Genomic DNA, 13,872 nt, shown 5'->3' on the forward strand with positions numbered 1-13,872 from the left:
TTCCAATATCCTGGGAGTCTACGACCTGCACCTGGGCTATGCCAGTGGGCACTAGAGAGATGCTTGTGGCCTGACCTTCCTTCACCCGGGAACACCAGGGGCTGGGGCAGCACCCCCTCACCAGCTCAGCTGAGGCTCTGAAACCCCCTCTTGCTTCCATGCTGGGGTGTTGACATTGCTTAAGGGCAATTGCGGCCCCTCTCCAGAAACACGGAGCCTGCTGCCAACACCTGACTCTACCTCCACGTATGAAAGTCAGCAGAGCCTGGGGAAAGGGTGGCCAGACAGCAGCTTCACATTTTATTCTCCCTGGATTCTTCAACTCCCCTCTCCAAACTCTCTGCCGCCTTTCTTCCCTGTATCTCATCCTTCCCACCTGTTCCCTCTTCCCTTTCCCTCCATCTCCTCTCTGTTCCCTCCTCTTCATTTCCCTTCTCCCATTTCTTCTCTCTCCCCACTAAGTGGTGGAACACATGGTGTTCAAATCCTGGGCCGCCACTTTGGGTCCTTGGATAAGTCATGACAATTCTCAGCCCAGTGTCCTCCCCTCAAACCGTGGCTCACAGAGGACAAAACTAGATGGTACACTTGTCCAGCCTGCAAGAACAGGGCCTCTTTTCCTCATGGCTCATCCACTTCTTCCCTCTTCCCCCTTCCCCCTTGTCCATATTCTTCTTCCTATCCTTCTCCTTTTGAGACTACAGATGAGTGCCAAATCACTTAATCTTTTTTTTCTGATTCTCACCTACAAAGTCAACACCTCCAAATGAAAACATGCTAAAGGTACAAATAGTCCATGGATTCACTCCCTCTGTCCCCTTCCTAACTCCCCATCCTGGGGCTAGCTGGAGGGATGACCAAGAGAACAGAGGAAGGGCAAAGAAGGGAGAAGGAGGGCATTTAGGGAGGAAGACCTCCAAGAAGAAGCAGGGAGGTGCTCCCATGCACCCACCCTCCCCAGGGAGCACCCCTCCTGCTCACCGACGTGTCCTCCGAGCACGAGGCAATGATGTTGTCGATGAAGGGGTTCCACTTGATGTCCAGCACGTTGCCCTGGTGACCACAGACCTTGGGGTAGTTGGGTTCAATCCTGCCCGTCTGCAGAGGAGAGAGAGAGAGAGAGAGAGAAGGGAATTAGTTTGATGACCCTGGGGTGACTTGAAAGAAGAGCCTTTATCCTGGGCTTCTATACTGGACCAGAAGGTCCTTGAGGGCCCACTAATGTCTTTGGGTCCCTGCATCTGGCTGAGCCATATTGCTCTGTGGCTGCAATCTCCCAACACCGAATGGTCGTGGGGAGGGTCCCACAGCAGGGTGGTGGGTGGGGCCGTGCGTGTCCACACGACACCTGTGTGCAACTTAGAGAAAGGTGCCCCTTCCTCAAGTAAAAATGTTTAAAGTTAAGGTGTAACTATCCACCTGAACGACCAAAGCCTGGTGGGCAGCAGCCCTGGCAGTTGCTGGGCCATGCACCTGTACTCCCCGCTGCCTCTCAGGGCGGGGGACACAGCCAGGTTTGGATCAAGAGGAGGCTCTTTCCTGCTGCTCCGGCAATGAGTGGAGAGGCCTGAATCTCGGGGTCCACCCATACACTCTCATATGTTATCCTGCCTGGGATGTGAGCAGTGCCATTCCCAGATGTGGCATGCTTGTTCAGTGTGCATCTTAAAACACCTGTACCCAGTGCCCTGTGGCTGAAAGCACAGTCTTTGGAGCCACACAGGCCTGTGTTTGAATCACAGCTCTGCCACTTTTTAGCCCGGTGGCCTTTGGAAAGTCAATGAGCCTCAGTTTCCTCATTTCTTTTTCTTTCTTTTTTTTTTAAGGCTTCAGCAACTTTATTTTCAGACACATGGATACAAAATCAGCTGGAAAGCTTGAGAGTGCAGCTGTCATGAGAGAGGCTCCTCATTAGTATTGTGAAGATTAAATGAGCTAATGTGCTTAGCAAAGTACTTAGTGTGGAGGTTGTCATCATAGTGAATGCTCAATATACGATACTAGTTATTATCATACAGGTTAGACGACACTTCCTCCAGGAAGTCTCCCCTGATCCCTCAATGGATTAAGAACTCCTCTGTGAGCTCAGGGTATTCTGTGCTTCCCTCTATTATAGGCACCATCACGCAAAATTGCAGTCTGTTTCTATCTGTCTATGAGCAACTGAGGATAGGCTTCCTTGGCTCTGAATTTCCAGCTCCTTACAAGCCTGGCACACAGTAGGTGCTCAGTACATGACTTGAAAGATATCCTGCAGGGGGGATGAAGTCCACAAAAGATGGAACAAAGGGTGTGGGGGTGAGGGGTAGTTCCATGCTTAGTTGTCTATAAAGGCGGCAGGGAAGGGAGGGGAAATCGCAGGCAGAGGCTGCGTCTCCATTCCCAGGTCTTTTTAATATTAGCTTTTTGGGGTGTGGAGGAAATAGAGAGGGTTTTTCCAGTCACTGCTCATCTGCTAACAGTGGTTAGGTGGTCAGAGGCACCTGAGGCAAACCTCACCGTCCTTTAGGTTCCTCAACTGAATAAGGAGGAAGACAACCAGCTTTTGCCAAGCCCCTGCTACACGTGCCTTATATCACTACTTCCCCAGTGTGATGGGCAAGAGTTCTTTCAGAGTGTGCAATCTGCCATAACCTCTTCCCCAGCCACTTCTTGCCTGTATATCTATCAGCTCATCTCCGTATCATTTGATTTTTTGTGACACCGCAGTGGCAAGGTGCGTAGAGGAAAAAAAAAAAAAAAACCTAGAGAAAATGGCAGTGGTATGGAGGGGGAGGAATGAGGTAGAGAAAGAGAGAGGCAAAAGGCCTTGGAGGTTGTACTTAGAAGAACTTCACTGACACTGTACACTGGGGGAAATCAGAGAATGGAGGAAAAGGACCGGGGGTGTATTGCTCTCAGTTAAGAATGGGATCCCCTTTGACATTCCATGAGGGATGCAATTCGAATCGGAATATCTTTTCCAATGACTCTTAGGCCGTTGGACTATGCTTCTTTAGTTGAGATTCTGAGCAGAGACCGAGCCACATGTGGCCCTGGGATTTATTAGGGTTACACAGTAGCTTCTTTAACTCTCACAAAACCCTGGGAATTAGGCATGAGGAAATTAAGGCCCAGAAAGGTTAAGCCACTTGCCCAAGGTTGCCCAGCTGAAAGCAAAGCTAGGATTCCCACACAGGTATAACCCTCAAAGCTGAGCTGAATCCTACTGGTTATTGCTAGCCAGCTCCCCTCTCTCCAGCTCTGACGTCCACAGGCAGACAGGCCCTGCATTGTCTGCTTCCACAGCTCACTTGCTCTCTGACAGAGCCTCCTCTCCTTATATCTGGTCCCAAAGGCTGCCCTGAGTAAAGCTGTCTGCATTAAGCTTTCGGCAACCAGGCAGATCTGCATCCGTCAATAGGTGGCCATCAGCTAGCAGCAGCTTCTGGCCAGCAGCCTGCAGGTGATGTCCTGGAGGGACAGGTGAAGCCACATCACTGGAATGTATTCAGAATGGCGAGAGGTCAGGGCCCTGCATCAGGAAGGGAATTAGTAGCGGATGATCCCGACGTAATGTATCCTTCCAGGTGGACCTCTGTGAATGCCTTCCTCAAAGGGGTGTGTAATGATGATTTTCATGACTGAATCATACTGTTTGCAGCCATGGGAAATGGCTCAAGGGGAGGGACCTCCTTTCAACCTGGCAGCTTTGATTTTCCCATCTTATAGAGCAGAGTTCATATAAAAAAATTTTTTTCTTTGCATCTTTGTGGGATCTTAGTTTCCTGACCAGGGATTGAACCTGGGCCCATGGCAGTGAAAGTGCTGAGTCCTAACAACTAGACTGCCAAGCAATTCCCAAAATTTTGTTTGAAAGACAAGTTTCATTGCTAAGAAGAAAAGTATGAAAGCCACAGTTTTATAGAGAAATCATGCAACTTTTAAAATGCAATTATTAACTCCAGGAAAAGAGCTGTATAAGAAAGCTAATACAATCACAGTGATAATGACTTGTGTACAATGTTTACATCATGGTAATAACGTAAATCCTGAATATTTATTTAAACACGAGGTGTGCTATAATATACTGGGAAGGCAGAGGTTGGAAAATTGTGTGTGTGTACAGTTAAGAGGGGAGACAGAGCTGGTAGAGAGCCAGATCCCCATCTTCCATAACAGGAAGTCAATAGACAATGTCTAAGATTTAAAAAACCAGACATAGCCGTGAAAGTATGTAACTAAGAAATACGAGGAGAAGTACAAAAAGACACAGCTCCAAACATTGGAAGCAGCTACCTTTGGGGAGTGGGAAACGAGGGGTGTAGCAAAGTAGGATAGGGATCGAGGGTACAGGCCCTGGTGTGCTGGTAAATGTTTAACAACCGGTTTTCCAGGAAAAAAAAGGCCATGGTTTGGAACATATGCCAATTTCAGTGGCAAATGCCCACTACGCCTAACTTCAAGCTACCAAGGTGATATCACCAAAAGTCGAGTTAAAAGAGACTCACAGTAGCACACCAGATAGTAGTAAAATAGTTAGTAAGGAATAAGTTTTTAACATTAGTACCTCTGTTTTTAACATCATTCATTTAATTGAAAGTTGCATAATTTAATTTTTAATAATGGTCGTGTTTAAAAACTGGCTTGCCAAACTCCTAAAAATTTAACAGTAAGCTCTCATGAGCTGGTATAAGCCAACGCCAGCACCTCCCTTGTAGTGCTATAGGCCTTGCAGTACTGTTAGACTTCATGACCTCTGCACAATTATTACTCTGATAGACATAAAAATTAAAGAACAAACCAATAAAGTGCATGTATAGGTGTTCTAAAGGAAGGTTGTTCTGAAATTTTTTTTTCTGAATTTAAATAAACGTGAACAATCCTCTCCCCAGACCCTCCAAATGCCTCTGTTTTCTGTTCTACTTTCTGGATAGGGGTGTGACTACAGACCAAATCCGAATCTGGTTCTTAACTGCTACCCAATACTGCCTTCTCATACTTGGGCTCAAGCCAACACTAATAGCTATTATTAATATAATATATTAATACAATCAAATTTACATTGATTTACAGATATCATCAAATTTAATCCTCATAACAACCCTACCTTACATCTGAGAAAACAGATATGTAAAGAGCTTCTCAGGAGCGGAGTCAAGGTTTTGCACTGTTTTATAACTTTAGAATCACTGTTGAGATGGTCAGCTCACAGAATTGTCCCAGTGGGAGGCTTCTCAGGGGTCCTGGGGTCTAACCTGCCATCTGGTGTTTGAACCTCAAAGAGAGCTTGAGTCTCAACAGAGCTGGGGCAGAGACCTTGCTGCATGGGGTGGGGTCGGGATGCCTGTTACACAGCATCTATAATCATTAGGGAGATCTTCATGCTGTTAGGATGGGCCTTATCCTGGAGGCTTCACAGGACAAATGCAATCCCCCTTCGCTGGGACAGACTTTCAATGTCAAATGTTGGGTGGCAGCTGTTATGTACCCCAAGTCTTCTCAAGGAGGAGCCCAGTGCTGGGGATCAGGCTGCATGTCAAACACAGCTGAGCTGCCAAAGACAGAGTTGGGGGGTGCTGGGACATGGCCTCTCAACAGGGTGCAGGGGAGTGAGAAGCATGGCAACTTTCCCACAGATCCATTTGACAGGGTCTCAAAGACTTTTAAAAGGTTCATAGCCTTTGACCAATAACCCCACTTTGGGAATTTAACCCAGTCAACAGGAAAGCATACTAAGACACTCAGTGCCATGTTATTTATAATAGGGAACAATAATAAATGCTCAACAATGGGGCACTGCCAAAACGAATTATAGGACACCAATATAATGGAATATTATGAGGTAATTTAAATCATATTTTCAAAAAATATTTAACGGCATGGGAATTACTCAAGCTCTAATGGTAAGTGAAATAGTCAGACTCAAGTTATATATGCAAAATGATCCTTAGCTGTTAAAAGAAAAATACATCAAAAGTTAATAGTGGCAGGACTTCCCTGGTGGCGCAGTGGTTGAGACTCCGTGCTCCCAATGCAGGGGGCCCAGATTTGATTCCTGGTGGGGGAACTGTGTCCCGCTTGCATGCTGCAACTGGGAGTTCGCATGCCACAACTGGGGAGCCTGCCTGCCACAACTAAGACCTGGTGCAACCAAATAAAAAAATAATAATAATTAAAAAAAAATTAAGAGTGGCAATCTCTGGCTAGTTGGATATAAGTGGTTTCTAATTCTTCCCCAATGAACATTTACAATTTCTATTAAAGATATAGATGTTATTTAAAACACACACATACACACTCACCATAGTTTTTTATTTAGTTTTTGGTACCCCAGGTGGGAGGTGATCACCACAGTTTTGATTGAAAACTATTCCTCTCCGGTTTTGGTCAAACAGGTCTTAAAGAAATGAGATGCAGACTGGGGTCGACCAGATTTATGTTCCAGAAGCTTCTGTGGAACACAGATGTATCTGCTTATATAGGCTTCTTTACTCCCTTATTATGATGCAGATAGTTTAGGGGAAAATAAGATCCTAGAAACTGAATAAAATTATATAACTAATTGAAAATAGGTTTTAGAGTGCGTGTGTGTGGCGTGCGTGTGGGCAGGGCAGGCCAGGCCCTGCCTTGGCGGGTTGGTAGGTGTGGCTCACCCAGCAGGCTGCCAGGGGAACGGCGCGTGCCCTGGGCCTCAGTCCAGGCTTTATCTGAACCCATTGAACTGACTGAGGACAAGATATTTTCAAAACAACCTGCACAACAGCTTCAGCTTCCTAGAATTTCCCAGGGCTGCAAAGCTGAATTCTGTGCACAGAAGCAAAATGTTTTCTTACCTGGGGTATCAGCGTAGTGAGGCAGAAAGAACAGACTTAGCAAGAGGTAGGGTTTCTAGGCCCAGTCCCCATTCACCTCAGCAGCTGAATTACCTTGAACATGGCCCTTGGCCTCTCTGGGCTTCCCAGATTCCTAGACCCTGGGCTAATGCCCTCTCTGCTTCTTCGTGGCTGCCCTTTTTACTGTATGAAGCCAGGCACACCTGCAACTGGAGGGCCTTGCTTCTGGCATACCAGGACAGAAGTTAGGGATGCACACCAGGTCACGGGATGGAAATACTAATGATAACAAAAAAGACGAGGGTGATAAAGGACCATTTGACAAGTGCTTCAAAAGTGCCTTGTGGGGCTTCCCTGGTGGCGCAGTGGTTGACAGTCCGGCTGCTGATGCAGGGGACACGGGTTCATGCCCCCATCTAGGAAGATCCCACATGCCGCGGAGCGGCTGGGCCCGTGAACCATGGCCGCTGAGCCTGCGTGTCCGGAGCCTGTGCTCCACAACGGAAGAGGCCAAAACAGTGAGAGGCCTGCATACTGCAAAAAAAAAAAAAAAAAAGTGCCTTGTGCTCAGCAATTTGTATACATCATTGTATTTAAGTCTGAAACAAAGTTTTATTAAATCCAGCAAGGACCTACTGGATAGCACAGGGAACTCTGCCCAGTATTCTGTAATAACCTAAATGGGAAAAGAATTTGAAAAAGAATAGATACATGTATATGTATAACTGAATCACTTTGCTGTCACCTGAAACTAACACAACAGTGTTAATCAACTATGCTCCAATATAAAATAAAAAATTTTAAAAAGTTTTAGTAAATCCTTACAACCCTCCTGTAACAACCCATTTTCTGGATGAGAAAACCAAGCTCTGGGCCATGATTTGCCAAAGGTGATGCAGCTGGGCCAGGAGGAGTTGCAGTTTGCACTGGCTGTTGTCTGGCTATGCTGCCCTCCTATTTCAGAATGTAGAGACTTGATAAATTAGGGGGAAAAGTCATACATCAGAAGTAGGGCCTCAGAATTTCTCATAAGGTTCTCAGAAGGGGCTGGCAGGCAACTCAGTTGTGAAGACCCTTATACTTGCTCCTGAAGACCCGCACTTCCCCCACTCTGTCTCCCCCGTCCCCCTAGTGATTCTCAAACTTTGCTTTTTTTTTTTTTTGTGGTACGCGGGCCTCTCACTGTTGTGGCCTCTCCCGTTGCGGAGCACAGGGTCCGGACGCGCAGGCTCAACGGCCATGGCTCACGGGCCCAGCCGCTCCACGGCATGTGCGATCTTCCCGGACCGAGGCACGAACCGGTGTCCCCTGCATCGGCAGGCGGACTCTCAACCAGTGTGCCACCAGGGAAGCCCTCAAACTTTGCTTTTGTTTTAGAATCACCTGGGAAGTTTTGAAAACCCCAGGGGCCCAATGGGTACCCCATATCAATTTAATCACAGTGTCTGGGAGTGGGCAGCCACGCAACAGTATTTTTTTTTGAAAGATTTCCAAGTGATTCCATTGGGCAGTGAAGTTTGGGAACCACTACCCTAGAGGCTCCATATTCTGCTGGGGCCTCAGGGAAGCACCTGCGCTCATTCATTCTAGGACAGGGGCGGAGACCGTCAGTGTTACTCGATGTAGGTGCAGGGGGTGGGGTGAGAAATCAAAAAACAGTACTGCGTGTTTCATGCACGCCCAGATAAAGCGAGTAGCAAGATAAACGGTCACGTCAGGTGCTGTACAATTTAAAGGAAGCCCCAGGGCAATGGATAACCCTGACACAGGAGATGGGTGAGCTAATGGTGGCACCCCAAGCTTCCGCGTGACAGATGTTTGGGGATCCCCACCCCTCTGCCTCCGTCATCACACTCCCTCTTCCACGTGCTGCCCCACGCATCCCAGACCATCCAGGTAGGCTGCCTGCCGTCTTCTCTCCTCTGGATGGAAGGTGACATTAAATGAGAGAGTTATTATACAATGGGCACTGTAGTCCTTCTCTCCAAAACTCTGGGCAAAGTCAGGCCCCCTGTGTCCAAGCCTCTGGGGTGTGAAGGAGGCCTCACCCTCCAGCTCACAGTCCTTGACACTTCACAAAGCGCTTACACATGCATTATCTAATTAGTACTGCCCAGGGAAGGGGTGACTCGAGGAAACTTGAGTTTCCGGTCACCCCACGTCGCAGTGACACTAGAACGAGTTTGTGCAGCTTCAGAACTCTGAGTACCACTGTGGCCTTCTCAGCAGGGGTGAGAGGGGTGTTTCATGTTCCTAAACACTGGGTGCCCTTCGTCCAAGGTGTGGGTTGCTGTCACCCCGGCGTGTGCCCAATCTGCCAGCGACGGTCCCCCACACAGCTGCACACACAGTCACGCACGCTCACACATTTATACACCGCTCCCCTCCATACAAGCTTCTCTCCACGCCACTTCTGCCCAGGCCTCTGCACTCCTTCCCTCCCTCCATCCCAATCAGAACTTACTGGGCTCATGTCCCACACTTTAGCGGCCTGCTGTCTTCAGCCCGTTAATCTGAAATAATGTATCTAATAAACGGGAGCCTCCTAAGGAGGACACTGGGGGTGTAATGGGTCAGTCCATTTCTCCTTGTGGGTCATCTATGTGCATGTTCACAGGAGCCTTTAGAGAAAGCCATTTGGCCCAGAAGTGGACTCTCCTGGGTTTTCAGACTCCTGGGCAGTCCTCTAGGAGATCTATTTTGGGTAGAGGGCTTTATTCATGCTTGAGCTCCCAGGACTGTCTTGCAGGATTTCTGAAGTGGGTCCACTGATTTGTCCCCTTGCCTCTAGCGTCTGCCCTCTGCAATTCTCTCCAATCCATCTTACGTAATGTTGCCTAATTCTTCTAGAGTACAGCTCTGCTGCAATAACTATTCCACTCTGAACTATCTTGATTTTAAAAGCCAAACTCCTTATGGGACATCAGAGCTACTGTGGTCCCAGCCTGACCCCGCTTTGACATAACAGCCCACCCCACTGCACGACACACACATGACTATACACACACCCCTAGCCTCCAATGCTCCCGCCGCCTAGATGACCTTTGGTTCCTGGTTCATCCCTGCCACCAGGCTGTGAGCACCTCGAAGACAGTGACCTTGGCCCAGGCATCTTCAGAGCATCCTTCAATGCCAGCTCATAGCAAGAACTCAAGCTGGGTGAATGACTGTCACCCTGTTTCCTACCTCTGGGTCTCTACGCATGCTGTTCCCTGAGACCAGACTCCCTTCCCTTCTTGTGCATGTCCATTTTCGTCACCCAGAAAATATCACCCAGGGAACAGACACATCCCTGTACCTTCCTCATGCCGGGAGATAATTCTGGATCCTGCTCTTCTGACCTTGAGAAATTCTAGATCTGGGGCTGAGCTTCGGGGTAGGTTCACAGTCAAACGGCAGCATGTGCAGCAAAGGCTGTGATGCTCTAAAGTCAGTCACCCAGTCAGACGAAGTTCACGGCGAGACCTCAGGAAGCCTCCCAACTTCATGACTTCCTGTTTTGATTCTCCCCTCCAGTCTTTTTATCTTTGTGTTTTTCAAGCTGGAAAGGGTTTGCTGGTTTTTCCAGTCGAAATCCCTACTGTGTATGTGCATGTGTGCGTGCGTGTGTGCGTGCGTATGTACTGGGGGAGAGTGTGGGAGTAGGTCCCCAGGGGCGGGGGAGTTTGTTTGCGGAAGAGATGTAAGGAATTCTGTTTCTCCTGGTATCTGAGCACTTGGAGATGAACTCGGTTTTCCCAGGCTCCAGGAAGAAGAGTGATGGGGCCAGCTTTGTCCTTGGTCCTGGGCAGTGTCCTGTTGCAGAGCCCAGCAGAAGAGATAACAGACTCCTTGAGGCTGGGATAGGAAGAAGTAGAGGAACAGTGGATGCATGAGTGAGAGAGAGAGAGAGAGAGAGAGAGGGAGAGAGAGAGAGAGAGAGAGAGAGAGAGAGGGAGAGGGAGAGAGAGAGAGAGAGGGGGGGGGAGAGAGAGAGAGAGAGAGAGTGTGAGTGTGAGTGTGTGTTTGTGTGTGTGTGTGTGTGTGTGTGTGTTGGGGAGAGGCCTGCCTGGGACCTCAGAGCTCATGCTGGCCCCTGTGGTTTCCTGATTACTGGCCCCTTCTTATAAAACTCTGTGCTAACATACATGAAGAAAATAAGAAAATTCCAAACTCAGTGTGCCTGATGAATCTGCATGGGGGGTGGTTTTTGATGGGGTGTCCTTGTCCTGGAGGTGTGGATTTCTAGCCCTGGCTGCTCACAGGGGAGACAGACAAAGAGCTGGACAAAGTGTAGGGTGGGCTGTGCTTTGGTGGGGGAAATGCCAGAGCACAGGAGAGGGGCAAGTACTTGAGGCTCTGAAATCCAGAAGGCCTTCCCAGAGGAGGTGTGGAAGGCCCGAAGGATTGATAGCACACAGCCATGGACGGCGTGGGGAATGCTTAGGACCCAGAAGGACCAGCTCCTGCAAAGGCTGAGGAATATCTGGGAAAGCCAAATAAGTAGAGAGAAAGGCCACAGAGAAAGGCCCAGATCAGAGGGTTCAGGAACTTGCTGGTCTCATGAAGGAGTCTGGACTCTACCCCATGGGCCTAAGTATAATGGGGCTGGGGACCACAGAGAGAAGGAGAGTCCCTCACACCCAAGTCACCCCATCATGTCCCAGTGTCCCACAGTGGGGAAGGAGGGGAGCGAGCCAAAATCCATAGCTGTTGGAAATGCGAAAGAATTGGCAAAAAATACATAGCAGCATCTATGAAAACTGTGGGGGAAGCCATAGTGCTTCTTTTACAATGGGTAGAAAAGCAGATTTCTGGCTGTGGCAGAGAAGCAAAAGCGAAGAGGGCTCGCACCATCTCCAGGCTGTCAACACCAGCCCTGCCCTTCTCCCCTGCCAGAGTCAAGAGGATAAAAATCCCTATTGCCATTTGCCCATCTGGCCCAGGAAAAAGGAGAGAAAGGTGGACTCTCCCGCCTGAAGCCCCTCCTGCAACCTCCTCACATACTTACTTCCCCTGCAGAATGAAAGGAAACTCATTTGGGGCCATTATTTTCGGCCAGCCCACCTGGGATTCGGGGAGCATCACTAAACCTCTGTTCCCAGTGGACAGGTCAGCAGCCCGGGAGTCAGGGGACCTGGGCTCATCTCAGCTCTGCCGCTCACTGGCTGGGTGGCCTGGGACAAGTCTCTGTGTCTCAGTTTCTCCCTCTGAAAAGTGGAGACATTCTGGAGGGCTAGCGAGAACACACACAGGGTACACTTGCCACCCCTCAGGCTTCAGGCTCTACAGCAGGCATTGCTAATAGCTCACCGCCACTGCATCCCTCCTGAGCCCCGCCATCCCTGGTGATCGGAGTGGGAAATGAGATGAAGTCTGAATGTCTGCCTAGGGCCACGTGACCCCCTAGAGCTCTGACAGCTGTTTGCTAAGCCTCTGAGATCGCGGTACCTCTCTGCATTCAGAGTTGATTCCCAGAGGTCTCTGATAAATTAACCCTCAGAAATGCCTACACATTTGCCCCTTCTTCTCCAGGCCCACCATGCTCACGCCCCGCGGAGGCACGTCAGCACTCTCCCAACTGCTCTCCTTCACGCTTGCCTCTTCCCAAACCCCAGTGTGACTTTGGCGCTCTATAATGATCACTTGCATTACGCAACTCCTCCAGAACCTTCCACGGTTGGAACCATTTGTAGGAATTTTGGCAGTTGGGTATCCAAGCCCCCTTCCTGATTTGGGGGAACTCTCCCACTGTGTGCTGTACTGATGGGATGCAGTGCCTCACCTCCCATCGTGAGAGCTGAAATGGGGCTCCTCCTACCCGGGGTCCTCTGCTGGCCAAGGAGGGACACGTAGCCTGGCTTGGCCAATCAGACCTTCCACCCGGGATGGCCAAGGACTGATTTAACTTCCTCTGGGCCCCCAGGAGCTGCCTTGGTGCTCACCTGTGTTCCAAGTCCAATTCTCCACTGCCCCCAGCTCCTTGAATCTGTGAAGGCCTCAAATCCCCTTCTGCTCGGAAAGGCCAGGAGCGACTTCTGTGGCTAGTCAGGGATCTTGACTCGGTCGGCGCCCTTATCCCTACCTCATCAGATCCAGCTCGTCTGCTTGGCCTTTGAGGGACCCACACACCCTGTTCCTCACTCTCTCTCAACCCTAGCAGCCAGTTTGCTCAACTCTATTGGGGTCCTACTTCTCAATTTTAAATGCTGTGTCTCAGGTCCTTATAAAATACTGAAATCTCCCTAAATCCCAATATTTTGAGGACCACGTTTTTTTTCTCAGACTGCTTCTCACATATAGAAGAAACACAGAACTTCTTTGCCAGATCATGTGTGTCCTAACTCTTGGATTGGGAAAACATGGTCCCCAAACTGTCAAACGAGAGCCTCACCACCTTCCTCACGACACCCATCCTTGGAAGGACCTGGGCCTCTGGGCCTCTGCAAACCTTAATCATCTTTCCAGAGGCACCCTGACTCCTGCTCCTGCTAAAATGTCTCATCTGACTTCTCCACATCTTGTGATTTCCCTTTTCCTTTGCTTTCACAAGGCTTTCTTCCCATAACCCTCCACTTATAATAATGGCAATCATTCACTGGGGGTCTTCTACACGTCAGGCTTGAAACCAAGTGTTACTTCAATTATTTACCATGATAACTGTATGAAGTACGTATCATTGTGTCCATTTTACAGATGAAGAAACTGAAGCTCAGTGAAATTAATTAACACAGTGCAAGGCCAGGATTCAAGCTTCAGTCTGTGTGACTTTTGAATTAGAATGTAAGCTACATGAGGTGTGATGCTTGGTCTAGTTCTCTGCTGTAACCCCAGCATCTGGAATCATGCCTGACTGATGGCAGGCTCTCAGTAAATTTTTCTTGAATGAATTAATGATGCCATAAACTGTGGACCTAATCAGGTCCCCTGTACAGTTGCATGGGTTGTACACTGCACAATTCAAGGGGGTCCCATTCACACAGTGTGCAGCCTTCTGTGGTGCTCTGGGCTTAGCCCTGATGCTGCCCTGCTTCTTCATTTAGCACCGCCTTGTGTTGTTTGCTTTGTTTCATGGTTG

The 13,872-nt window shown here is 48.9% G+C and overlaps 1 protein-coding gene across 2 annotated transcripts in view; it reads right to left on the bottom strand.

The window, feature by feature from the left end:
• CORO2B (coronin 2B) overlaps window positions 1–13,872 on the bottom strand; it is a 139,797-nt gene that overhangs the window by 25,738 nt on the left and 100,187 nt on the right. For both annotated transcript variants that reach the window (XM_004276238.3, XM_033439956.2), the window contains exon 3: window positions 982–1,098. In XM_004276238.3, coding sequence (XP_004276286.2) covers window positions 982–1,098 — 117 coding nt within the window. The remainder of the gene's footprint in view (window positions 1–981; window positions 1,099–13,872) is intronic.

This window comes from Orcinus orca, chromosome 2, assembly GCF_937001465.1.
Source record: "Orcinus orca chromosome 2, mOrcOrc1.1, whole genome shotgun sequence".
Classification (NCBI taxonomy): Eukaryota; Metazoa; Chordata; class Mammalia; order Artiodactyla; family Delphinidae; genus Orcinus; species Orcinus orca.